Here is a 25,249-nt window from a genome sequence, read left to right on the forward strand (position 1 = left end):
ACCACTATCTCTCTTCTAGAAATTCTGGAATTTTGAAATCAAAATCAAATGTATAATTCTCTACTATGAGTAACTTAAGCCTTCTTCCTGGTCATAAAGTCTTTATTTTCACCTTCCATCTTCGCTGTTTGGGACTTCCCAAACGAGAAAGCTAGTAATAGAATAATTGAGTCTCAGCATACCCATCCATACTTCCCCAAACTGCCCATTTCCCAGTCTCTTGATCAACTGCAGGGATTCTCGAGGGATTTCCCAGACATCTTTGGTTTTGACAGACAGATCGGTAAGCCTTGGCATCCCTTTATGACAGGGAACTACGAGGCGGCAGCAGAGGCCTGCGGCTCTCTCTGATGGAGCGAGGACAGCGGCAGGAGAGGGAGAGAAAAGCACAACACGTGAAACAACACTTACAGTTGCACAAACCCAGCGAGTGCACAGTGTTGCTGAAAACAGTGCTACGTCGGCGGAGAGCTGCACACATCTTGGAAGATTAGACACCACACATTGAAACATGGTCATTGGAGGTAGAACAGAGGACATTTTCAATGCGGACTGCTCCATGCCTCCAGGTATAGCATAGTTTACACATATATACAGGTACAGGTATGACTGCTTTGGTTTCTAATACTCGCTAAGGAAGAAAAACATTTTCAGCAACTTGTGCTAATAACATGTCTCTGGAACCCTGAAATACCTCCGCTGATTTCAAAAGGTACATCTGGACTACTGAATGTCAGCATGACTGTCCTTAACCCTCTCTAATGTCAAGGGTTTAGGGGCTTTCTTTGGTCTGGATATATTGAAAATTGTAACTTCAGTACAGGATTTTTCTCTTGAATCTTAGACTGTTATAAACTAGTAGGGCTGAAGATTATACCTGGCAGGGGAAAAAAAGAGGTCACATTTCTCTAGTGATTTCTTTGGCATTTTAACTGACTCTATTCTACCAGTCAGATGCTCTCACTTCTTTGATATTTCCCATTAAAAATAAATCTTTTTAACAGTCTCCAATGTATAATTTAGAAATCTGGTTTCAAAGCAGAAAGACAGGAAACCGAAATCTGTACAAATTCAAGGATGTGAAAGAACTGTTTCTTATGAAAAAGACAAAGGAAAAAAGTTATCACTTATAGGTTATTTGGATTTTTTTCTTTTGTTCTCTTTCTTTTCTTTCCTTCCTTCCTTCATTTATTTATTTATTTTTTTAAAAGAATATACCTTTTACACTTTAGCAGTGGTAAGGGGGAAATTGCCTAAATGCCAAGTGAAATATCTGTCAGGTAAGAAAAGGTAACAAAGAACAAGGAATCAGGGCAGTGACAAAAGCTGTAGAAAGCCTGGCTTGTGAGGCAGAGCCTCTGCCCCACCACAGCCCCTGAAGGCCCCTCGGATCCAGGAAAACCACATGTAGTGCTCTCTTTTCTCTAGGAACCAGCTCTTAGTTTCTTTTTATTCCTTTCTTTTTGGTAGACTCAGGTTCTGAGATGTTTAGGCAGGAAATTATTTATGTGTCAATATTGCAAAGGCATTTTATTGTGTGAGAGAGAGGAAGGGGGGAAGAGGAAAAGCCAATATAAAAACAAATCTAACTCGAGATGGATTTTTTTTGAGATTAAAAAACGTCTATTGCTCTTCATATCCCTTCTCTCCTTCCAGCTTTATGATGTTATTAAGGTGCCCTTTCCAACACAATATTTTCAAATGATCCAAACCCTGGGGATCCTGCTGATGTTTGCCTGTAATGAAATATATTTTGGCATTTGAAAAATTCTGACACATGCAGGCATTTTGAGTGCATCACTTAAGCTCAGGGAGAGATTCTGCTCCATTTCTCCCAAATATTTCATTAGAATCACGTAAACTAGAGCTATCCAATGCCCTAATCAACAAGTACGCTAAGTGTTGTTAATTTTCTCACTTTTTCATTAGTGCCTGGGATAAATCAATAGGCATTTCTTATTTCCATTTTCAAAAGACTGCTTTTTGGGGGGGGGGGGGCGCTACAAAATTATACACACACTTTTTTTAAAATGAATGTGCATAGAGCAAGTCATGCACTATTTTGGGGTTTTGTCATTGTTCTGAAGAACACACATATATAGGTCACAGAAAAAACTACTGGGTTTAATGGGATACAGATATATACCTGTATATGTGTATCTATATAAAAATCCACCTGTGTGTGTATGTCATATAGCAGGGTATTCTTGCTAATCTTGGAAAGAAAGAAATCATTTTAACACTTGTGTATAAGACCACAATCTTTACTAGAATGTACCAATTGCACACCTAAACACCTCATAAGTGCATATTTCTAGGAACACACTGACAGTGACAAATGGGTGTTAGGACAGAGGCTGTTCCACTTACTGTTCACAAGTTTAATTTAACACAATGGCCCTAACAGATCTAGGAGGAGCTGTGGGTCACAGAGTCTACATCTAGTTAGGAAACAGCAGTATTGGTGGATCAGTAGAACATGATAGATGGGTTGCAAAATTCTTCTGGTCATGAGAATGAAAAGCATGTGTGGCTATTCCTGTGAGAACTGAGTGAGAACTGGGGGGTCCCCTACACGATCCCCCAACACTCCGTGTGTTTCCGCCCAGACACTGTTCTCTCTCCTGTCATGGTTTCTGATGACAGACTCCAGGGGAACAAGAAAAGATGACAACTTTTACAATTTAACCTACTGCTTTGTATCTGGGGAACAAGAATGTTACAGAATTTTTTGACAAACGTATGGAATAATAACTATGATAGAAAAACATCAACAGATCCTATGCAGCAAAGTCCCACGTTGAGTGGCTAGCAAAGAAAACTGTCACTGCTGCCTTTGTGTATGCTTGTATCTCTCCCCCCACCCCCTACTCAGTGCCTACCCACTCCCTCCAGTGTCCCAGTGGTTAGTAGCGAGTTGGCATTAGGGTTACCTGAGTAATGTTGTACAAGCTGCTGAAGTGTTTCAAACTGGGCCCGGGTGGTAATATAGTATCCACCATTGTCAAGTTTGCGAATTTTATAATGTTTGACATGGTCTCCTTTCATATCATCCCAATCTCGGATCGACAGTGAATAGGCACCTGGTAAATATGCAAGGCATTAGCAGCTCCAATCATTCTGAGAGCTCACTCGTTTTTTCGGTCTCATTCACTTGAGTATTCTGATTAATAATCATCAAGAGGACACACACACACACACACACACACACACACATATGTGCGTGCGTGCACACAAACACGCTCTCTTCCACTCAGGAACAGAAGAAGAAAACACCTCTTTCCCGCAAATGTCAGAAGATGTTAGCAATAAAGTGATTTTACTCTTGAGAAGGAAAGCTTTCTGGATTTTTTCCTACAATATTCTCTTCAGTACCGTCACCCGCACGTTGCCTAACACAGGATAGACCCAACTCTCCCGAGAGGGGATGAAGAACAACAGCCCCGCAGGCTGGGGGCGCTCTCCTTGTCTTCCTCACCCATGGAGTGTCACAGAGGCAGGGCAGCGTGTGCTACAGAAGTGGAAGGAGTGCTTCCCTACAAGGGAGCCTCCTGTTTCTGATTTGCCACACTTTCTCGGGAGCAGATAACCATGTCTGGTAGATCAAGGTAGAAAGTCCCTTCCCTTGGCCCGGCTCCTCTTGTGGGCTCTAATGAGTGTTTCAATGATGAAAGGGCCAGCAGTTGGAGGAAGAGCAGTGCTCAGTTTTGAAAAAATAAAAGGAATGCAAAAACAACCTGTAGGACTGGCGCCTGGGGAACTAAGAGATTCAGAAAATCGTAATTCTAAAGAACAGCTGAAAATTCTATGATCTTGTGCGCCTGCAGGAGTGAAGCTGCCCAGCTCCCTGTTTCAGGAAGAAGGGCTTTGCTTTTGAGCCTCTGTAGTCCTTCCGGAGCCGTGTGCAGTTCTAGAGCCTGGAGGGAAAAACTGAAACTCGGACTCGCTCATGAGGCAGGGAGGGTATGTGCCATTTAAAAATCCTTGCACATTAGAGATAAGCCTTTCATCCCCTCTGACTAATCCACGGATTTGAATGACAACCAACATCTTCAACTCCTTATCTTACCTTTGGTGGTTTCACTCTCACGGATAAGAAAGGTACCTCTCGGGTTTCCAAAGGACAAAAGCTGTCGCTCAGCATCTTTTCGGCCAAGTTTTCCAAAGTACCACCTTTAAATGAAATCAAGGGAGGGGAACATTTTGTAATGATCATTTACAAAAATGGAATAGCAACCCCCCCTTCCCTCCGATTTCATCCTTAGCCTTCCCCTATATATTTTTTCCTAGCTTCATCTAGCTCCCTTTCAGTCTGTTCCTGATTCTATCCCTCATCCACATCTACCATTCTTCAAAGAAAAAAAGTCAGATTTGAACGGTGGGTGACTTTCCTTCCCTTCAGAGGTGACAAGAACTGGTCTGTGTTAAAACTGCCACCTGCATTTATGAGAAGAGAAATCTAAGACCTCATTTTGAAATGGCAACTGCAGGAGACCCTTCCCACACACATCTATGAGACCCCGGATTTCTGAGCATAATTACACCCCCTGGGAAATAACAAAGCACAGCCTTAGTCTATACACAGATCATTAATCAAGCATTAAAAAAAAAAGCCAGTCACAATGGATACAGAACAAAGATGTAGTATTTTCAGTCACTTTGTACCTACAGCAACTTTGAAAACAATTGTCAAAACCACCCCCAATTTGAGATGGCTGTGGACTGTGGATGTCAGTTTTTAGTCTCTTCCTGTCCAGCAGGGTGAGGACTTAGGTGAGTGAGTGAAAGGATCTGCCTCGCGGGTGGGTGGGGATCTGCACATGTGTGTTTTGGTGCCGCTGCAGGAACAGGTCGCTGTGCACAGTCAACGAGCACGTCCTGAGAAATGACTGGGTGTACGGTGTCCTACTCTCCCCGTAGTGACACTCCAGTGCCATGAGGAAGGCATCGTGAAGTCGTATCACAACCTCTGCTATTCACCATTTACCTTCCCCTGCACTCTCCAGCCCTAACCATGGCTTGGCAGGGAGTTAAATGGGTCAGCACGAGGTGCTGCAAGAATTCGCAAGCATTCATTTGGAATCTGCGCGTAGAAACAATTTTAGAATATTCAACTGTGAAATAATCCAGTTTCTAAAATGAAATTTTAATTCCTTATACTTGAACATAGCTATTATGCGTTCACTGTCAAATTCTTTTGTGAATGAAAGAGCTTCACCGATCGTAAGAAAAGACACACTGCGAGTTAGCTCCTCAGTGACTTTTAAAGGCACCAGACTGTGCGACAGTCCTAACCTAGCACTAGATGGTATGAAGAGAATTACAGCAATTATTTATGAGAAATGACTTTCTGGGTTGGCATCAATCACCCAATTAAAATGCAGTATAAACACGAGCAGTGGTGAAGAGAGAACAGTTAGAACAATGGATTGAACCAAAACAATGGCATTTTAAGATAATGGCAATTAATTGTCTATGTAAAACCATATGCGTTATCTTTTTAAAACGCTAATTTATTCTTTAAAAACAAAGTAGTTTAAAAATTGATCATTATAAATAGAACTTAAATATATAGTGGGTATGTTCCCAGTTAAACCAAAGTAATGCTACCTTTTAGTGGCACCTTTTATTCTGAAAGAACACAAAGATGTTTGCAAATCTGCCCTAAAATAAAAATTCAATACAGATTTCTTTACTCTTTGATGATAAAACACACTCACTAGGAGAAAAAAAGGAGTGCAGAACCACTGAGTATTTGAGAGTGGGGAACAAAACAGATCTTCTTAGAGAAAATACAAAGGAATTAAAGGCAAGACAGTGATCCAATTGGGGATTTGGCTGGGGTGTGGCGTCTAATCCTCCTTGCAGTGCTTAAACAAATCCAGGGCAAAATGCAATATCAGAGCCAAAGGCTGGGCTTCATGGCTGACTCTTCTCGACTCCCTTATTGGTTAAGGCAAGACCACCAGGAGAGGCAGGTCCCCAGGGTGTCAGGGAGGAGGGCAGGTCCCCAAGTTTTGGAGTCACGGGCCAGTTTTCTTCCCCTCAGTTCAGAAATGGGGGTAACCACACACAAGCCACTCTAATAGTTCCCCCTTTTGAAAGTGCTCATGAATCCCCACAGGTCAGGAGGAGGAACAATGGTTGTCCCTTCTAGAATCCCCTTGGCCTACTGAGCAACTTTCAAAACTGGAGCCAGTGAAATCCTTGGTCCAACTAACTGCTAGTCACGATTTCCTATCAAGGAAACCAACCAAGACCCCAACTCAAAGGAAAGCAGCATTTGAAATGCATCACGAGAGCTTCCTGAGTTGTGGAACATGCTGTATGTGAGACACTTCTACCTGGCACATGGAAGGTAAGTCTTTTCGGTGCTCCTTTAATATTTCTGATTACATTGAGAAAGAAAATCTCCATCTCATCTTTAATAGTTATTTGGCCCCCTTGCCCCTTACTCCCCGCCCCCCTTTTCCTTTCCCTCCCCACTCCCATTCTTTCTCTCTCCCTCGCTCTTTTTTATTTTCCAGCAGACTATAGCCTTAAAACCTTGGGTTCACATTACTAATATGTGCCCTAGCCAGAACTTCATCACGTTTTCTGGTTACTTTCTGTCTACGGCAACTAATACTGGGCTTTCATTTAGGGTTCTGATACAAAGTTCCCTTTCAAAATCAGTATGTTTTTAAGATACAATCATAAAGAAAAATATTAAGTTAGTAACAGCACAAGTATTACACAGATATGGCAAAACGCAGAGCACAGTGCCTGGGGCATGTGGCATCACTATCTTCTTTCAACCCTGAATCGCTCTAGTGAGTTTCTTCTCCCTCCTGCACAAGGTTAGTAGCATGTTACTGTGACAACTAACTTTTAAAAGCAAGTAGTTGAGTGAAAACAACAAAACCTACTCTTCTGCCTGGATAGAGTCAACTGGAGCCACATAATTGCTGGGAATGTAACCAGTCTCTCCGGTGGTCAAGGAGCGGGCTTCCCACCAATCTCCTTCCCTGCAGAGAACAAAGAGAAAAGGAAGTGAATGTGTTGACCATTTCAATGTTCTGCAGTTACAGACTCAGTATCTCCTACTCATTCCACTGCCTGATTTCTTCAAACTCCAACCCAGCTCTTTGTAAGGTTACATGGTTACTCTCTGAGTCAAGTGTGAGTCGAATCCAGTGTGGTCTCTCATATCTTATTTTACTTGCCAATTAACAATGTAGGACCCTGGCCATGAGAGAACTCTCTTGGGGCGAGGGGGCATTTTGCTTGGTAAGCGTCCTCAGTTTGGACAGAGGGGAAGGGAACCCAGCCTCAGGCTACTTTAGAAAAACCCTGTGACAACAAAAAGAAAATGGTAATTATGTGAAGAGAAGAATGCATTATCGTGGTAAACATTCACAACATATTCGTGCGTCCACCCATCACACTGTAGACCTTAAACTTACAGTGTTACGTGTCGGTTACATCTCAGCAAAGCTAGAAGGAAAATGAAGCATGTGCTAATACTGCTAATTTAACCGTCTATGTCGTCTCACATCCTGAGGTAACAACATCCTTTGGTACTGCTGGAGAGAAGCAGACCGTTTGTTGGCTTTAGTATCATTCTGTTAGCCGTTACAAGATGCACCAAAAAAGAAAAGAAAAACATTAGAGCTGCAGAGCATCTGAGAACGGAAACCTGTCAGGAGGCCCAGTAAGGGATGAAAGCCTCCTCTGAATACCTGTCTTGCTTGTTCTCAAGCAAGTGGGTAGAAGAATAAAGACAATAGGTTAAATCTTGTTCAGAAATTTTCAACCTCAGGTTCTTTCATCAACTTGACCCGAGTCTGGTGGGCAGGAGAGGAGGGCTGGGGGTAGCTGTGTGTGTAACAGTGTGAGGAGAGAACAAAAACTGGCCAGGGAATGGGATTCTGAGTCTCACCACATGGTATATAGCCTGGTGTTCCATGCGATCGCCTGTCTCGGTCTGGGGTGGGGGTGGGGACTCCCAGAACTGTGGGCAGGAGGACATGGGGGGGGGGGGCTTATATAAGCACCACTCTCAGCTGAAAACACATGGGTCCATCACATGGTTAGAGTTCATGTGCTTGAACCCATGGCGCTGCATCTGTGACAGAGAGCAGGGGTGGAGCGTGTGCTTCTCTGCACACATACACGTGGGGCTGGAGCCCCAAGATGCACGGTGCCCATAGAACCCTGCGCCGGCCCGTGGCCAGGAACGCGAGGGCTGGGGAGGATGCTGCTGTCCTTGAGCATACGGAGACCTCTCACACTGCTCTTCGGCAGGGGTCCAGTGCCTTCTCTCCTTCCTGTTTTGGTCCTTGGAGGCAGCAAGAGGAACCCCAGGACTTTTTTTTTTCTTTTTTTAAAATCACTGTGGCTGGACTCTGTCAAAGCCCTCAGCCAGGGAAGAAAGAAACCACCCCAGACAGCAAGTAATAAAGCAGCCAATGGTGACAAGCCCACATATGCTCTGGGTGGGACTGTGGGGGAGTGTTCGGTGGCACAAGTGACACAAAATAGCCCATGAGAAAATGGGGTGCTGTCAGAGGCTTTTCACCCTATTAAACAAATGTGAACAGATAAATCAACCAAAAGAGGAGATAACTGTTCTCATACCTAGGAAGTCCTATCTATCTATCTATCTATCTATCTATCTATCTATCTATCTAATGTTTTTTGAGAGAGAGAGAGAGAGAACGTGCAGAGGAGGGGCAGAGAGAGAAGGAGAGAGAGAGAATCTCAAGCAGACTCTGCATTATCAGTGCAGAGCCCAATGTGGGGCTCGAACTCACAAACTGGGAGATCATGACCCGACCTGAAAACAAGAGTCAAATGCTCAACTGACTAAGCCACCCAGGTGTCCTTAGGAAGTCCTTTATTAATAAATCTTAAATTTAGTTTGTGTCCAGATTTTTCTTAGGAAATAACTGACACATACCAAAGAATATATGTGTATATGAACACCTGTGCATCCACCACCCGACTTAAGAGCTGGATCTTTACGGATTGTGTGGAATTTACTCTTGTGCTGCTCCCCTATTTTCATTCCTCTGCCTTTTGGACTCAAATCATGAAATTAAAATGTTAATGTTTGAACAGTTTGCATTGGCTTCATTTCTGTGTCCTCTAAAAGAAATACATGCACTTGTTAAGTATATCATCTAGGAACATATGTAGAATTTTTTTTTTTTCCTCTGAACACATGCAAAAGAAATGGCTTTGGAGACTAAGATGGTGACAATGTTCACTGCTCTAAAACTCCACTAGATGGAGACATTTCATCATAAAAAAACAATACCCACTATCTCCCCACCTTCTCCTTTCTTTCTTTCTGTCTCTACCCCCCCACACCCGACACCTGGGAAATGCTCCAAAATGGTAAAAAATTAAGAGTTTTCGGCAGAAGCTTATCTTTTACTGCAAGATAACCTTCATCAAGTTAGTTCTAATAGAATTAAAAATATTTTTTTTTTCATTTTACTTATTTGAGAGGGAGACAGGGAAGGAGGGAGGGAGGGAGAGGGAGAGGGAGAGGGAGAGGGAGAGGGAGAGGGAGAGGGAGAGAGAGAGAGAGAGAGAGAGAGAGAGAGAGAGAGAGAGAAAGCATGTGTGCTCTTGAGCAGGGAAGAGGAGCAGAGGAAGAGAGAAAGAGAATCTTAAGCAGGTTCCACAGTCAGTGCAGAGCATGACTTGGGGCTCAATCCCATGACCCTGGGATCATGACCTGAGCCAAACAGATGCTCAACTGACTCAGCCACCCAGGCACCCCCAAATGATTTAAATTAAGATGAAGAAAGTCTAGTATCAATGGTGGGGTACAGGGAAATGTCACCTGGGGCAGGAAGCCAATACATTTTGCTGCAGGCTGGGACAAGCCCAGTCCTATCCAGACGATCTGGGATGAATCAAGTATGGTTGACCCTTGAACAACATGGGTTTGAACTGCACAGGTCCACTTATGTGCAGATTTTTTTTCCAATAAAAACAGTACAGTAAATGTACTGTCTTCCTTATGATTTTCTTAATATTTTCTTTTCTCTAGCTCACTATATTCTAAGAACACAGTATATAACATATAAAACATAAAATGTATGTTAATTGAGTGTTTATGTTATCAGTAAGGCTTCCGGTCAACAGTAGGCTATTAGAAATTAAGTTTTTGGGGAGTCAAGGTTATATGCAATTTTTAAAAAAATAGAGGGGGAGGGAGGGAGGAAGGGAGGGGGAGGGAGGGGGGAGGGAGGGAGGGAGGGAGGAAGGGAGGGGGAGGGAGGGAGGGAGGGAGGAAGGGAGGGGGAGGGAGGGAGGGAGGGAGGAAGGGAGGGGGAGGGAGGGAGGGAGGGAGGGAGAGAGAGAGAGGGAGAGAGAGAGAGAGAGAGAGAGAGAGAGAGAGAGAGAGAGAGAGAGAAAGTGACCGCGTGAGCAGAGGAGGGGCAGATAGGCAGAGAGAGAGAATCCCAAGCAGGCTCTGCACTGTCAGCACAGAGAGCAATGTGGGGCTTGAACTCGTGAACTGTGACATCATAACCTGAGCCAAAATCAAGAATGGTATGCTTAACCAACTAAGCCACCCAGGTGCCCCTCTATGCAGATTTTTGACCCCATGAAGTGGGGGGAGCTGGCGCTCCTAATCCTCTCCTTGTCCAAGGGTCAACTACAATTTCCATTTCAAAGCCAGCATTAAGTATCTCATTTTGGTGCTGGCACCTAAATAGTTTAGAACAGATTAGAATCCAACTATGGGCTCATTCTAAAGTCATGTATCAGGAATTCATGATTTTCTCTGAATTGACTCCATTAATCTCACAGGGATTTTCAGTTATTCATGAGAAAGATAAAATCCTTTTCTCTTTTTCTAGGCCATCTAGGGTCACTTTTTCCATCAGAGGAGATATGCGGTGACAAGGAAACAATGAATTGTGTAGTAAGCCTCACAGGTTTGCCCAGAGAGGCTGGTACACACTCAAAGCATCTATCAAAAAAATCTTTTGAGCAAATGAGTAATCATCTTTTTTTTTTTTTTTTTGGTTAATGTTTGTTTATTTATTAAGAGAGACAGAATGTGAGTTGGGGAGGGGCAGAGGGAGGGAGACAGAATCTGAAGCAGTCTCCAGGCTCTGAGCTGTCAGCACAGAGCCCGATAGGGGCTTAAACTCACGAACCGTGAGATAATGACCTGAGCCGAAGTCAGATGCTCAACTGACTGAGCCACCCAGGTGCCCCTAAGTCATCTTTTTAATACACTAGAAGCTCAATTCACCCATAGATAAATAATACTCTTTTAATTTTTTTTAAAGTTCATTTCGAGAGAGAAAGAGAGCGAGCGTGAGCATAAGTGGGGAAGGGCAGAGAGAGAGGGAGAGACAGAATCCCAAGCAGGCTCCTCACTGTCAGTGCAAAGCCTGACTCGGGGCTTGACCTCATGAACCGTGAGATCATGACCAGAGCTAAGAGTTGGACGCTTAACTGACTGAACACCCAGGAGTCCCGATAAATAATACTCTTTACGAATCATTCACCTTGATTTAGGAAAACAGAATCTTTACTATGCTACTTTTTATTTCTTGAATTATTGTGGGTAATTAACATTATTAAAGCTGCACTTAAAAAAACCCAGTTCTTACAGTTCAGATATTTCATTAGAGTTGGTGAGATTTTCTTTAATGTTATCGGGCTCTGGTCTAGAATAACTTGTGAGTTTTTATAACAGCTGCCCCTATTCCTCCCGTTTAAAGAGTTATTAATAGAGCCTATTGTCAATCCCCAAAATTGCTTATAAGGTTTGTTGGTCCCAAGAGCCTAGAGCCCTGATGCAGCCAGGAAGTGGCATTTGCAAACAGAAGTAAGGCTAGATCTGTTGAGCTCTGGAGCATTTTTTTTTTTTTTATTTTAACGTTTATTTATTTTTGAGACAGAGAGAGACAGAGCATGAACGGGGGAGGGGCAGAGAGAGAGGGAGACACAGAACTGGAAGCAGGCTCCAGGCTCTGAGCCATCAGCCCAGAGCCTGATGCGGGGCTCGAACTCACGGACCACAAGACCACCTGAGCTGAAGTCGGACGCTTAACTGACTGAGCCACCCAGGCGCCCCGGGAGCATTTCTATTATAAATGCTGTATTCTTTCTAAATTTGGTTACTGCCATCTTACTGTCAGAGAGCATATCCATAACAATTTTATCACATGCTTTGATAGGGCTCTAAACCAGGATTTCTCCTTACCAAGATGAAAAGAAAGTAGTCACTACCCTAGGCACTATTCCAGTCTGTGTAACATGTTTATTATATTTTAAAGAGTCACTGTTTCTAGCTGGTAAATCACTAGTTGTGAAATGTGCAAATGGGGTATAAAATAGAAGAATTTAAACATTTTGGAAAATGGGTTCAAGTTTAACCATGTCCAAATACACTACACTGAGCACCTATAACAGGTCAGTGAAGAACCCTTGCTCCCACGCCAGGCAGCAGCGCCGCATTCATGTGCACACGCGCATTCATGCACTCGAGGCCCCGGCTCTGGGCAGCAGCGCCGCCGGCTCTGTGCACACACACACACGCACACGCGCATTCATGCACTCGAGGCCCCCATGCTGGGCAGCAGCGCCGCCGGCTCTGTGTGCACACACACACACGCGCGCGCGCGTTCATGCACTCGAGGCCCCCACGCCAGGCAGCAGCGCCGCCGGCTCTGTGCACACGCGCGTTCATGCACTCGAGGCCCCGATGCTGGGCAGCAGCGCTGCCGGCTCTGTGCACACGCACACGCGCATTCATGCACTCAAGGCCCGACGCTGGGCAGCAGCGCCGCCGGCTCTGTGCACACACACACGCACCAGCGCATTCATGCACTCGAGGCCCCCACGCCCGGCAGCAGCGCCGCCGGCTCTGTGCACATGCGCGTTCATGCACTCGAGGCCCCGACGCTGGGCAGCAGCTCCGCCGGCTATATGCACACGCGCGTTCATGCACTCGAGGCCCCCACGCCGGGCAGCAGCGCCGCCGGCTCTGTGCACATGCGCGTTCATGCACTCGAGGCCCCGACGCTGGGCAGCAGCTCCGCTGGCTATATGCACACGCGCGTTCATGCACTCGAGGCCCCCACGCCGGGCAGCAGCGACGGCTCTGTGCACATGCGCGTTCATGCACTCGAGGCCCCGACGCTGGGCAGCAGCGCCGCCGGCTCTGTGCACATGCACACGACCGTTCATGCACTTGAAAACCCAAAGACCACTCCTGCCGTCTCCCGTTTCTGCCCCCTGACAGGGGAAGGAGTGGGAGGGCACACACGCTAGGTGTGGCAGCTGCCCCAGGGAGAACGGGGTGCCATCCCCCTCCTCTCTCAACGGACGACAGCCAAAGGCTGGGAGAGGCTGGCGGAGGGGGAAGGAGACGCAAGCCATCTGGTTCTGTATTATTGCTTTGTTTGTCCTTCATGATTTCCCCTTCCCGGTTATTACCCTTGACTTCAAGATACTGCATTTGTTATAAGAACCTTATCTTTTCCCCCATAACCTTGAAAAAGGGCATTTAAATGGCATGTAGGTTGAGGAATTCCACCGGCAAGAAGGAAGAACATTAAAGGGAAAAAAAAAATCTTTGCAATACTTTCTTCTAAGAAAACAGGGCCAGAGGCTCGAACCCGTAAACACTAAAGGCCATGCGTGCAAATCGTAAAATACTGATTGAGATAGATTGGATTTTCTTGGAATGTTTCTCCAAAATTTTAACTGAATGCCACTGTAGATCCTATCCAGGTTAACAAAGGAAGAAACCATGAATGTGACTTTGGCAAGGACCGGCTGTGCAAGTGGCCTATGTATCTGATGCACAGATCCCCTTGCAGTGTGGAGAAAACCTGCAGAGGAAGAGCTGTGCGTGGTCCTGCCTACTCCTCCTTAGTTCTCACCTTTTACAGGTTGGTTAACAGTTCTGGCCAACTTCGGGACTGAGGGAACATTACACAGAATGGGGACGGGAAGTGGTGGGTATTTCAGAATTCACACTAAGTAGACTCTGACAAGAAGGCTTCATCTGAGAATCCAACTAGCAATGAGGAATCCTCCTATAAATCGGAAGAGATCAAAGCCAAATTCCCTTCTCCCCACCTCGCAGCCAGCCTTCCCAACCTTCATGTATCTTGAAAGGTTCGGTCCCCTCTGAGCGGCGTCTCTGGGCCTTTCCACGACCAAACCTGACACTGTACTCAGGATGCCATCGCCACATGTCACCCCTGGCTCAGCCGCCTGCTCGCTCCGCTGTGCACCTGGGCAACTCCCAGACTTGAGCCCCCCGGCTCCTCGTGTGTCAAACGAGGACCGTGAGACACAGCTCAGACAACTGCTCATGGCTGGCACACAGGAGCCTTCAACAGATGGCAACTGTGGGCTATTTAAAAAAAATTCCTGTGGCTATGAGGGGGGCGGGGCTTGCAGGGGGCAGGTAATGTTCTTCTTGAACTGGGCGGTGGCTGCACAGGCACATACAGTTTGCGAAAACACAGCAAACTATACGCTTTTAAAACACTGTGGTAAAACATGCATAGCAAAATTTACCATTTCCGCCATTTTTAAGTGTGAAATTGAGCAGCACCAAGGACATTCACATTGTTGCGTGACCACTACCACACACACTTCCACTATGTGGAATTTTCTGCATGTATTGGAATAGTTTAAAAAAACAAAAACCTACCCACACCCATTAATGATGACAATACAAATGATAATTAAAAGAAACCCCAACAACCCGTGGCTACTATATAGACCCTGTCTTCTCATGTCCGGAAGAGTTACCGGGCCCCCAGTGGGAAGGATCCAGCTCCTGCCCTTGAAGGGTGGCGAATTCTGAGAGTTGGGGCGGTTTTGACGCCTGAGGAAATTTCCTGTTACAAGGACCGCTTCTCTCTTCTGGGACATGGATGCACTGGCCCACCTCCCGCTCCTTTTGCTCGAACTCTCAGGAAAGACAAAGAGCCAGGCATGCCGATCCTTCTGCAGTCACCGTTTGCTCAGGGGACAGAGTCCAGAGCATGTGGCCCTGGCGACACAGGAGAACGTGCTGGTGGGCCCTCATCCCTGGAGTGGCGATCTTCCCCAGTCACTTGGGAGCACTCACAAGGAAAACTTGAGGTACAGTGACTTGCTGAGGCACGCTACCTTTTTCTCATTCTCCTATCGATCTATCTATTTATTTATTTTAAAGTAAACTCTATGCCCAATGTGGGGCTCGAACTCACCACCCCAAGATCGAGTCGCACGCTCTACTGACTGTGCCAGCCAGGCACCCCCACCACCACACCACCATTTTCTTTGAAGCCTGAAGTTTTCTGGCAGGCACACTGCCTTAACCTAATAGAGGCAATATTGAAAAACTACAGGGAAAGGGAGCCTGGGTGGCTCAGTCGGTTAAGCGTCTGACTTCGGCTCAGGTCATGATCTCACAGTTTGTGGGTTTGAGCCCTGTGTCGGGCTCTGTGCTGACAGCTCAGAGCCTGGAGCCTGCTCCAGATTCTGTCTCCCTCTCTCTCTGTCCCTCCCCTCACTCAAAATAAACATTAAACATAAAAAGTACAGGGAAATATGTTTCCCTATATATGATGCCACATAGACCTACAGTTACTCTTCTTAGTGGAAGTATTAAATGTAGAATTTGAAAAGTGAGTGACTCTTCCCCTTGACATTTCCCCACTGTCTGTTTAACTATTGCTCTTACTGGTCACATTTAAAATGCACACATTGCAGCCATTCACAAGTGGGCGAAATAGCTTCTCCTTCCCATCTCACAAAGATTTCAGTCACTCGCAAATTTTCACTATGGGGAGACGCCTCCACAGGCTTCTCCAATCGGAGCATTTAGCAGTTTTGAAAACAGAAGGGACTTGTTGCCAGCCGTGAGTGAGGGCTCGGCTAGTGCAACTTGTAAGATGCAAAAAAAAAAAAAAAAAAAAAACCCAAAAACCAAAAACCAAAAAACCCTCAAGGCAGAGAGAGGGTAATGCGAACGGCCAGCCAAGCTTTGTGCCAATCATGTGAGGATGCAGCTCTGTAGAGGGCGATACTGGATCTTGGCCAACCTTGAAACCCCAAACACCAACTCTGCTACTACGGTATCCTCCAAAAAGCTCCTTGGACCCCAGAACCATAAAATACTGTCCTGGTTTGTCTACCCTTTGTTTCTTAAGTTACATTGCCACTAATCAATGAATTTAGCAAGTGCTCTTTTAGCATTTCGGGTACTGAAAAGGCACAGACTGGTAACACAAGTATTCCTTCCCAACTGAAAGACACGCATATTTCCCCTTCCCTCTCCAAACTTACGAGCTGTTCAATATTTGGAATTTTTCTCCTTTGTGAAAACTCAGGTCATCTTCCGTCCGTGCTTCATAGTCATAAAGGGCTACAAACAGGGTCACTCCTGACAACACGAAATCAAAAGGGGAGAGATTATTACACAAGGGGAAAGTAATTCCAAGAAATTAAATCTTTACTGAAGTCTCATTCTCAAAACCTACATCTAATCGGCACTGATAACAGGATGCGGTGATGTAATTCATGTGTGAAACCAGAGTTGCGGGCTGAATGTATGCCTTGGTCTTTGTAGGGGAAGCATTACTCGATCCGACTAAAACCTAGAGTTGAAGGTGCACTTTTCTCTATGCGCCTCTGAATGAGTCCTCGGGAAAAGACACACATTAATGTCATGTCCACGGCGAAGGGGCAGCAGGGGTGGTATGGTTCACATTTGCAGAGGTCTGCAGTAGTTCCAGACACCTTTTATCTGACACAAATTCTCCTCCTCTCAGGAGCCCAGGAACAGATCACTCTTTTCCCATGGTGTAACAGTAATACAGAATGAGATAGGAAACTCCTTCCTCAGCCTGGGATTGAGAAGACCCTCTCCAGAAATGTTCACCCCAGTTAGAGGATGTCTTCTTGCTCTTGGTATCTGCTATTGCTCTGGGGACTCCCTCTCTCCTATCACAAATTTGCCTATCCTTGCATTGACCTATAATACTTACCCTTCCTCATGCCCGCCCTAGGTCTTCTCATCTGGTGGACTCCCCACAGAGGCCTTTTCTGCTTTGCAGAAGTCTGCTATCAATAGTAAGAAATGGCCAGCATCCCATTTGGCCTAGGACCTCCTTCACATAGTAAGCAGAATTCTAAGATAGCATCCTCAGTGATTCCCGCCTCCTGGTATTCATGGCCTTGTGTCATCCCCCTGCCTTGAGTGCGGAAGAACCTAGTGACTTGCTTCTAACCGAGAGAACATGGCAAAGGTGATGGGACGTCCCACAGGTGATTAGGCTTCCAAAGATTGTGACTTCTGTCTTCTAGCCACTCTCTGAACTGCCATTTTGGCTTGAGCACTTTGATGAAGCAAGCTGCCATGTCGGAGAGGCACACACGACAAAGAACTGAGGGTGGCCTCTGGCCAACAGCCAACGAGGAACTGAGTCCTGCCAATACCACATGAGCTTGGCAGCAGATCCTTCTTAGTTGGACTGTGAGATGACTAAAGCCCAGCCAACACACCTTGATCGCAGCTGGTGAGAGATTCTGAAATAGAGGACCCAGTTAAGTCATTCCTGGATTTCTGAGCCACAGGAATTGTGAGACCGTAAATATGTATTGTTTTAAAGCTGCTAAGTTTGTGGTAATACGCAGCAATCGTTAACTAATACATCCCATTTCTCTGTTCTTTGGTCTCTTTGCTGCCCACACACTTCAAAGTACCTGATATGGTCTAAAGAATGCACAACATGGATTCCATTCTTCACCAAGCTGCCATTTTGCTGTGTCCGTAGTTCCAAGGGAACAGATGTGCCTGTGGGACCACTCAAAAACCAGAGAAGGAGGTGGGGGCTTGTCTTTCCACCTCATCCCAAGTGGGGTTTCCCAGGAGAACTGGTATTCAGAAGGTCTGACCATGCACAGCCGCAGGGCTCGTTTGGCAACTTTAGATTTCTTTGAAAGGTTGGAAGAGACGACTGGCTTAAAACAAAGAAGTGGAAGCCTGTAGGTCATGCCTGTTCTCACTGAACACTCCGCTAACAGATTCCTTTTGTTACATAATTTGAAAACAAACCCAAGCTCCATTGTGTGGAAGACAAGGCACATGAGGATGGATACTTCCATTCTCCCTCTCTCTCCCTGCATCAGCCTGCAAATTCTCACTGGGACTTTCATCTTCTAAGGGTGGAGCGGAGAGTCAAAGGAGGTCACCGGGGCACACAGACATTAAAGCACTAAAAGCAGTGGTGGAGAGACAGACCTGCACATGTAAGAAAGCCAAATAATACAAGGTGGTGGGGTGTGGTGGTGGGAAGCTGGGTGGCTCAGTTAGGTTGAGTGTCCGACTCTTAATTTGGCTCAGGTCATGATCTCATGGTTCATGAGTTCGAGCCCCAGAGCCCCACGTTGGGCTCCTGACCGATAGTGCGGAGCCTGCTTGGGATTCTGTCCCTCCCTCCTTCTGCTCCTCCCCTCTCTCAAAATAAAATAAACTAAAAAAAAAAAATAATAATACAAGGCAGAAAAATCTACCAACATTTGGGAGTGCCATGTTTGAACTTTGAAATTTTATAAGGTGGTCTGTTATATATATTGTCCCTGACAATAGTATAGACTCCCATGTTTAATGCCAAGTATCCCCTCCAGTGACTTTATGAATGATACCTGCAGGCACACAGATTCGTACCCAGCATTCATGAATGAACAAGGTCAATGTCTGCGTCAGAAGAATTCAGTCTGGTTGGCAAAGAACTCAGAAGGCACAGGAAGTGTGTGTTGGTGCATTTTTGGCCCCCGCCCCCTTTTTTTTTTGCTCCTGCATCCTCAGAGACAGACTTCCATAGAATGCCTCTTTCCTTCCTCCCTTCTTTCCAGGTACCTTCCGGGAAGGTAGGAAGGATGGGTGAGTGTGCTAACATTGATTCACTCATGCAAAGCCTACCTTAAAAGAAAGCTGGATCCCTTACAACACAATGATATAATGCCCAAGGCTCTGGGTCAGGTCCCCTGGATATAACTACACTGCCTTGTTGCATGCAGAGGAAAAAAAAAAAATCCCTGCTAATGCCTCAGTAGTGCCAACTCCCCAGGTAAAAAGGCACAGTGGGTCCTTATGTAAGACATCGCTTCCCAAATAAGCCAAAAGCATAATGGTTGATGTATATCTCCTTAAACTTTTGCAATAAACAGAACAATTTTAGAATAATGTCTAATATCTAGTTACCATGATTCACATGCTGGGAGAAGATTTGGAAGGCTAAGGATGCATGAGATAACTTGCAAATATTTTGCAAAACATATGTCTGAGAACGTATGCCAGACATTTTACAAAGTATTAGCTAAGTCAGCAAATGTACATGGCAGTAAAACAGAGTCTTGTGGTGGGAAAGAGAAGGAAACTTAAAAAAAAAAAAAATGAAAAGGATCTCTTAAGGATACATAAAATTTTATTTAAAAATTTTTTTTTTTTTAGTTTGAGAGAGAGAGAGAGAGAGCACGCAAGCAGGGGAGGGGGCAGAGACAGAGAGACAGAGAGAGAATTTCAAGCACAGAGCCTGATGCAGGGCTTGATCCCACGGCCCTGGGATCATGACCTGAGCCAAAATCAAGAGTTGGATGCTCAACTGACTGAGCCACCCAGGAGCCCCAAGATTTGGCGCCCCAAGATACATGATACAATTGAGGGTTGGTAAACTCAGTCATATGGAAGGTGGTGGGAAGGTCAGAAAGAATTAACGAAGATGAATGGCCAAAAACTAATGCTGCCAAATGTTCCCACTAGCTGGGAGGTGACAGGCAGGCTGACGATCAGGAAGATGAGGGAGAAGGTTCTACCCATGCAAAGTGGCTCCTAACTGGGCTTTGGGAGGAAGGAGTGCATTGATATCTGGAGAACTCAAAATACACACTCAGATCTAGTCCTGGAGCTTCTGATTCAAAAGATCTTGGCTGGGACTCAGTATTTTGAAAAGCTGCTCGTCATTCCGAGTCAGCCAGCCAAGCTTGAGACCACTGGTTGGCAGACAGTACCTCAGTGGAAGCTGTACCTCCTAACCCATGCAGGATCTGCACAGAGCAGCACCTTGGGGGTCACCTCACACCACTGTGGCCAGCATTTTCATTTGTCCATCAAGCCTTATGTTCTTTGTGTGTTTTTTGTTTTCGTTTTTTTTCCTGTTTTCCAGCCCCTCATCTGGCAGCAGGTGGGTGGAGTCTGATGAAAAACTTAACGCTAAGTCCTTAGTCAAAGGGAGCTGACGGGAACACAGATGTTCAATTGTCAAAAGAATTAAGAACAGCTCGATTCTTACCCGTTCCTCCCCTGGTACGCAAGGTCCCAGTGTGAGATGAAGAGTTCACACCCCCAAAGACAGTGAGTCCTTGGCCCCCGGCTGCATGGAAGTTGTTGTAGTTGGGGATGGAGGTCACGCCGAAGCTGGGGTAGTGCTGAGGAGTGGGGTCTGTGCCATAGCGGTACCCGGAGCTCTGGTTCAGGCTGCCATCCCTCTCCTCTGTCAGTTTTGTTGCTTCTTTATCCTTACATTGCACACAGCCCATTATCTAAATTCCTGCCGGAAACAAAAAGGAGGCATGTGAACTTGGATGCTCCTTAGTTGCTGGGTGGTTGCATTAAAGAGGAATCATTTATAAGGCTCATCCCTGGATGCTTCAGGCCTGTAAGGGACAAGAAGAAAAGCAGCGGCTAGACTTTATGGTTAGAAGCAATCTCGGTGCCCCTGACAACCACATTTGTTCCCCATGTGCTCTGGGTGATGGGATCCACCCAGAGTATGGTCACGAGGCAGCAACTCCCTCAAATGAGGTCTACACCCCTTAAAATTCTGTAACACTACATACCTGCCTAAAGATAATCTAATACTACTTCTTATGCTTTTCTTTAGTCACCTAAAAGAATAATGTACACTCTATAAAGTGGGCTTGTGCGATATTAGAATGAAAACCTATATCATGGCCCCCAAAAAAAATCTAAGGAAGAACGGGGAGGAGTGCTGGGAGAGCCAGAACACAGCTCCTACAATAGCTCATCATACCTCTTCCCTCACGGGTACCCATTCTTGAGACACACACGGTAAATTTTAAGCAGGAAGAGTGATATGTATCAAAATTAGGAAATAGTTGCCGGATGAAAAAGAAAATTGGCAGTAACTAAGAGGTCCGAGTATATTTGCAGGATGTCATCATAGCCTACAGTAACAAAATCATTTACAGCTGCTAATTAACTTTTCCAATTTCCATTAGCTTTTGACATCTTTCAAATATTAAAAAAAATCAATCCCATGTTTGAGAGTTAGTGGTAGATTAAAAACTCAAGTTGCTGTTATCCCACACTCCTCCAAATCTACTTCTCCTGTGCTCATCTCAGACACACACCACCAGTGACTGACTTGCTCAAGTCAGAATCCTGAGAAGCGACTTGATTTGTTTCCTTTTTACTTCTTACTCTCCCTGTCTCATGCCCTACTATCTAAACATGCCAAACTTCTCAGTTCCTTAAAGGTTCCATTTCTTCTGCTCTCCTTCAGGCCTTGGAACATGGCCTTGAACATTCTTTCCTGATGTGCAACACGTCCTTCATGTTCCAGGTGAGACCGCTTCCTCTGCCAAGCCTTCTCTGACCCCCGTACCCACCCTCCACATCTGGGGTGATGCTCTTCCTAAGTGCTTCCATGGCATCCTGATTTCCCCCATCATGGCATCTCTTGCGCCATATTGGAACATGGTCTGTCCACCTGTCTCATTACCCAGTGGACTGTGGGTTCCATCAAAGCAGGGCCCTGTCCATTTTTGTCATAGCTATAATGCAGTGCCTGACACGTGGTAGGTCTTCAATAAACAGCAATCAAATGAGTGCAGATTCTCCAGTCCAGTATGTTTCTCTTTCACCCTTTCTCTCTGCATCAAGACCAACCCTTCTCTCAATGGCCTACACTAGCACTTGACCCTGCAGTTCTGAATCTATTGGCATGTGTGACAAGTAAGGAGGATTCAGAAATACAAGGTTAAGTTGGTTGAATGGTCCTACTTTGGACTATAATACCCTGTCAAGTTGATGGGGGTAAGTAGAACATGCAATGGATGGCCCTGCCACAACTCTGAAAAGTGGCCCATATGAAACCAAAGGCTCAAATAAGAAACACGTTGGCATCATGTGTAATTACACGTGTTCACTGGGGAGGGCAAAGCTGGTACAGGAATGGAAGGGACTTGAAGTAGTGGAGGAGAATGAAAGAGCCAGTTTTTCTTAGTATCTTGCAATCCAAAGTGGGGACTGCCACATCAGATATAGACTCTTGGGAGGGGCGTAGGAGGTGGAGGGGGGCACTGTTCTGAACACTGCTTTTCTGGGGAACAGGGTTATGAAAGCAGCATCAGACTGCTCTAATGTCCTCTCACATTACACATTTCAATAAATACCTACTGAATTCAATGAATTCAGTTGAATTCAATGTCAGTTCCTGAGAATGGAAACGTCTGGAAATGAGCCGCCTACTGCTTGAGCTGAGATCACCAAATCTGGAACACATTTACACGTAAATCATTCGAGATGAACTTACAGTGTACTGTGTCCAACATGCTAACTTATGGTAGATGAATGCAATGTTAACAAATTTCTAATAGGAAATGCAAATGCTGTCCGAGGCATGATTTATGGAAGGAATTTCATCGTTTGTTGTTGCTATTGCTTCATAAGATTGATAAATATCTTGCTCGCTTTATATTAACTCTTTCATGGCAGAAAGTTCAAAGGTCAGACAGAAGACAGTTCTTGTTCCAGGCGCCTTTTTCAGGGATTTCAATGATCTACTATAATTAGAAGATGTAAGACCTGAATCACAGAAGCACATCATTTACGCCAGTGGTTCTCAGCTGGGGGTGACTTCACTCCCCTCACCCCACCCCCTTTACTCTCCAAGGGACATATTAGGCAATGTCCACAGACATTTTCGGTTGTTACAACTCAGGGATAAGAGGTACTACTGGTACCCAGTCGGTAGAGGCCAAGAATGCTGCTGATAAACATTCTACAATGAACAGGACAGCCTCCAATAACAAAGAATTAACTGGCCCCAGATGTTAACAGCATCAAGGTCAAGAAATCCTGCCTTATGAAGGAGAAAGAACTTATATCTATATCTTTGAAACAGCATAACAGCTGTTTCCCTTACATGTGTGTGATCGGCATGCAATCCAGAATGACAGGCACTCTAAGTAGAAGGAAGCCATTTAAAAAACTGACACGAAATGCTGATTCTTCTCTAGAAGCTTACTCATGGGATAGAGAAAAGAAGCTAGAACCAATGAGAACTCCCATTACAAACTACTCTTCCAACTCCAACAAAACAAAATGCTACATCGGAACCCCACTGAAAACAGGACTAAGGAAAAAACCAATCTTTCAAAATCCGCTAAGAAAAGGTATTACCACTGTAATAAACAACTAATGCCGTCCATATAACTCTATGAAATAATGAAAGGAAACAAACAGTAAGCTCCTTGCAGGCAGGGATACTCTTCGGTTTGGTTTTGTTATTACATCCCCAGGGTCCAGAACAGTGCCTGGCATGCTGTAGGAGCTCAATAAATATTTGTTAAATGGTTAGAATGCTAAAAAGCAACACTCAGTCAAAAATCATTTGGAAGAAAACGATTCTTTTTTGTAGAAGGGGCAGCTCTGTTACCACTTCATGTATGTGTAATTTTGACTAGGAAATGTTTCTGCACGGATCTTGCTTACTCTCTTCCTTTCGCTGACAGACATGAAGAAACCAAAGTAAATCAGTAAATGCAGGCTCAAGACATTAAAAGTTAATTGCAATGAAAATATTTTTGTAAGAACTTGTGGTTTTCTTCCTCCCACTTGGGGCAGTCAGACCAACCATCTCCTGATGGAAGAGTCAGAAGGTGCTCCATGAGCCGTACTCAACATGACTTCAGGCTCCTTGCCACAAGGCAAACCTCTGAGCATTCGAGTTAAAATAAAAACATCCTCTCCACATATACAGTTCTGTGGTGTGGCATTTATGGCCAACGGCCAAGGCCGTAGGTCCATTATGAACATATAGTGTACTAACAGACTTGCCCTAGATCTGTGGGACACTGGGAAACCCTGAATACTGCCATCCCAAAAGTGGGGCCCTGGAGTTACTCTGATGAGTAAATCATATACTACGAACTCATGACCATCATTCTCTGCGTGTTGCTATACCTAGAGAAACTGACTGACAAGAACTCTGACCAATAAGATCCTATGACGTGATCGAGGTGTCTGGATTGTAGCCGTGAAGCTGCCTGCTCCCTGCGCCCCCCTAACTCCTGCCATTCTTCAATCCTTTGGCAAAACTAAAGGGCTCTGTTTCTATTATGCAAGTAAAACCCGATTTACATAAAATTTCCTGAGTCCTGTGGATCTTGTATGCGCCAACGGCATTACGCAACTCAGGAAAGAGTTGTCGAAGAGAGAATCCAAGGATCGTCACACCCTGTTCGTGTGAGTCTGGCAGACATTGTCAACTGATCACAGCACTTTCTGGTGCTATGCCACGTGTGGCCTCAGAATCCTTCTCCATATAGCCCTTGGGTGATTGACTGAAGCTGCCATAAAAGATGGAATCTATCCGCTACTCTGGACATAGGCTGCTTTGATCCAGAATGAGTCCGGTTGAACATCTATTCCCTTCACTGATGCCACAGACCATAGTCTGGTTTGCTAAATGCACGTTAAACACAGATAAGCTCACATTTCCTTGTATGCCAACCAATAAAGCAACACCTGTATACTCAGGACTTCTGAGAAGATTTCTGGTGTGTACGAGAGCTACGTACCAAAAAGGGGAATAGGCTACTGGCAGTTGTCTGCAAAAGCAAATTACCTTCTCTTTTTTTAAAAAAATTTTAAATGTTTATTTATTTTTGAGAGAGAGAGAGAGAGAGAGAGAGAGACAGACAGACAGACAGACAGGCAGAGAGAGGCAGGCAGAGAGACAGAGAATCCAAAGCAGGCACCAGGTTCTCAGCTGTCAGCACACAGCCTGATGCAGGGCTTGAACTCATGGACCACGAGATCATGACCTGAGCTGAAGTCAGATGCGTAACCAACTGAGCCACCCAGGCGCCCCACAAATTACCTTCTCTTGAGACACATAAACTTGAAGGCAGAGGAGAGATGGCAGGAGGAAGAGAGGTGAAAATAACAACCAATCATTTTAATTTCAGCAAT

The 25,249-nt window shown here is 45.1% G+C and overlaps 1 protein-coding gene across 13 annotated transcripts in view; it reads right to left on the minus strand.

The window, feature by feature from the left end:
• FYN (FYN proto-oncogene, Src family tyrosine kinase) overlaps nt 1–25,249 on the minus strand; it is a 214,832-nt gene that overhangs the window by 37,752 nt on the left and 151,831 nt on the right. For 11 of the 13 annotated variants that reach the window (XM_060616416.3, XM_060616411.3, XM_060616417.3 and 8 more), the window contains 6 exons: nt 20,322–20,579; nt 16,315–16,411; nt 6,909–7,007; nt 4,070–4,173; nt 2,934–3,083; nt 183–347 (listed from right to left, as the gene is read on the minus strand). In XM_060616416.3, coding sequence (XP_060472399.1) covers nt 183–347; nt 2,934–3,083; nt 4,070–4,173; nt 6,909–7,007; nt 16,315–16,411; nt 20,322–20,568 — 862 coding nt within the window. In that variant the 5' untranslated portion in view covers nt 20,569–20,579. The remainder of the gene's footprint in view (nt 1–182; nt 348–2,933; nt 3,084–4,069; nt 4,174–6,908; nt 7,008–16,314; nt 16,412–20,321; nt 20,580–25,249) is intronic. The other 2 variants (XM_060616423.3, XM_060616422.3) reach the window with 1 other exon arrangement.

The sequence above is a fragment of the Panthera onca genome, chromosome B2 (assembly GCF_046562875.1).
Source record: "Panthera onca isolate mPanOnc1 chromosome B2, mPanOnc1 haplotype 2, whole genome shotgun sequence".
Taxonomy (NCBI): domain Eukaryota; kingdom Metazoa; phylum Chordata; class Mammalia; order Carnivora; family Felidae; genus Panthera; species Panthera onca.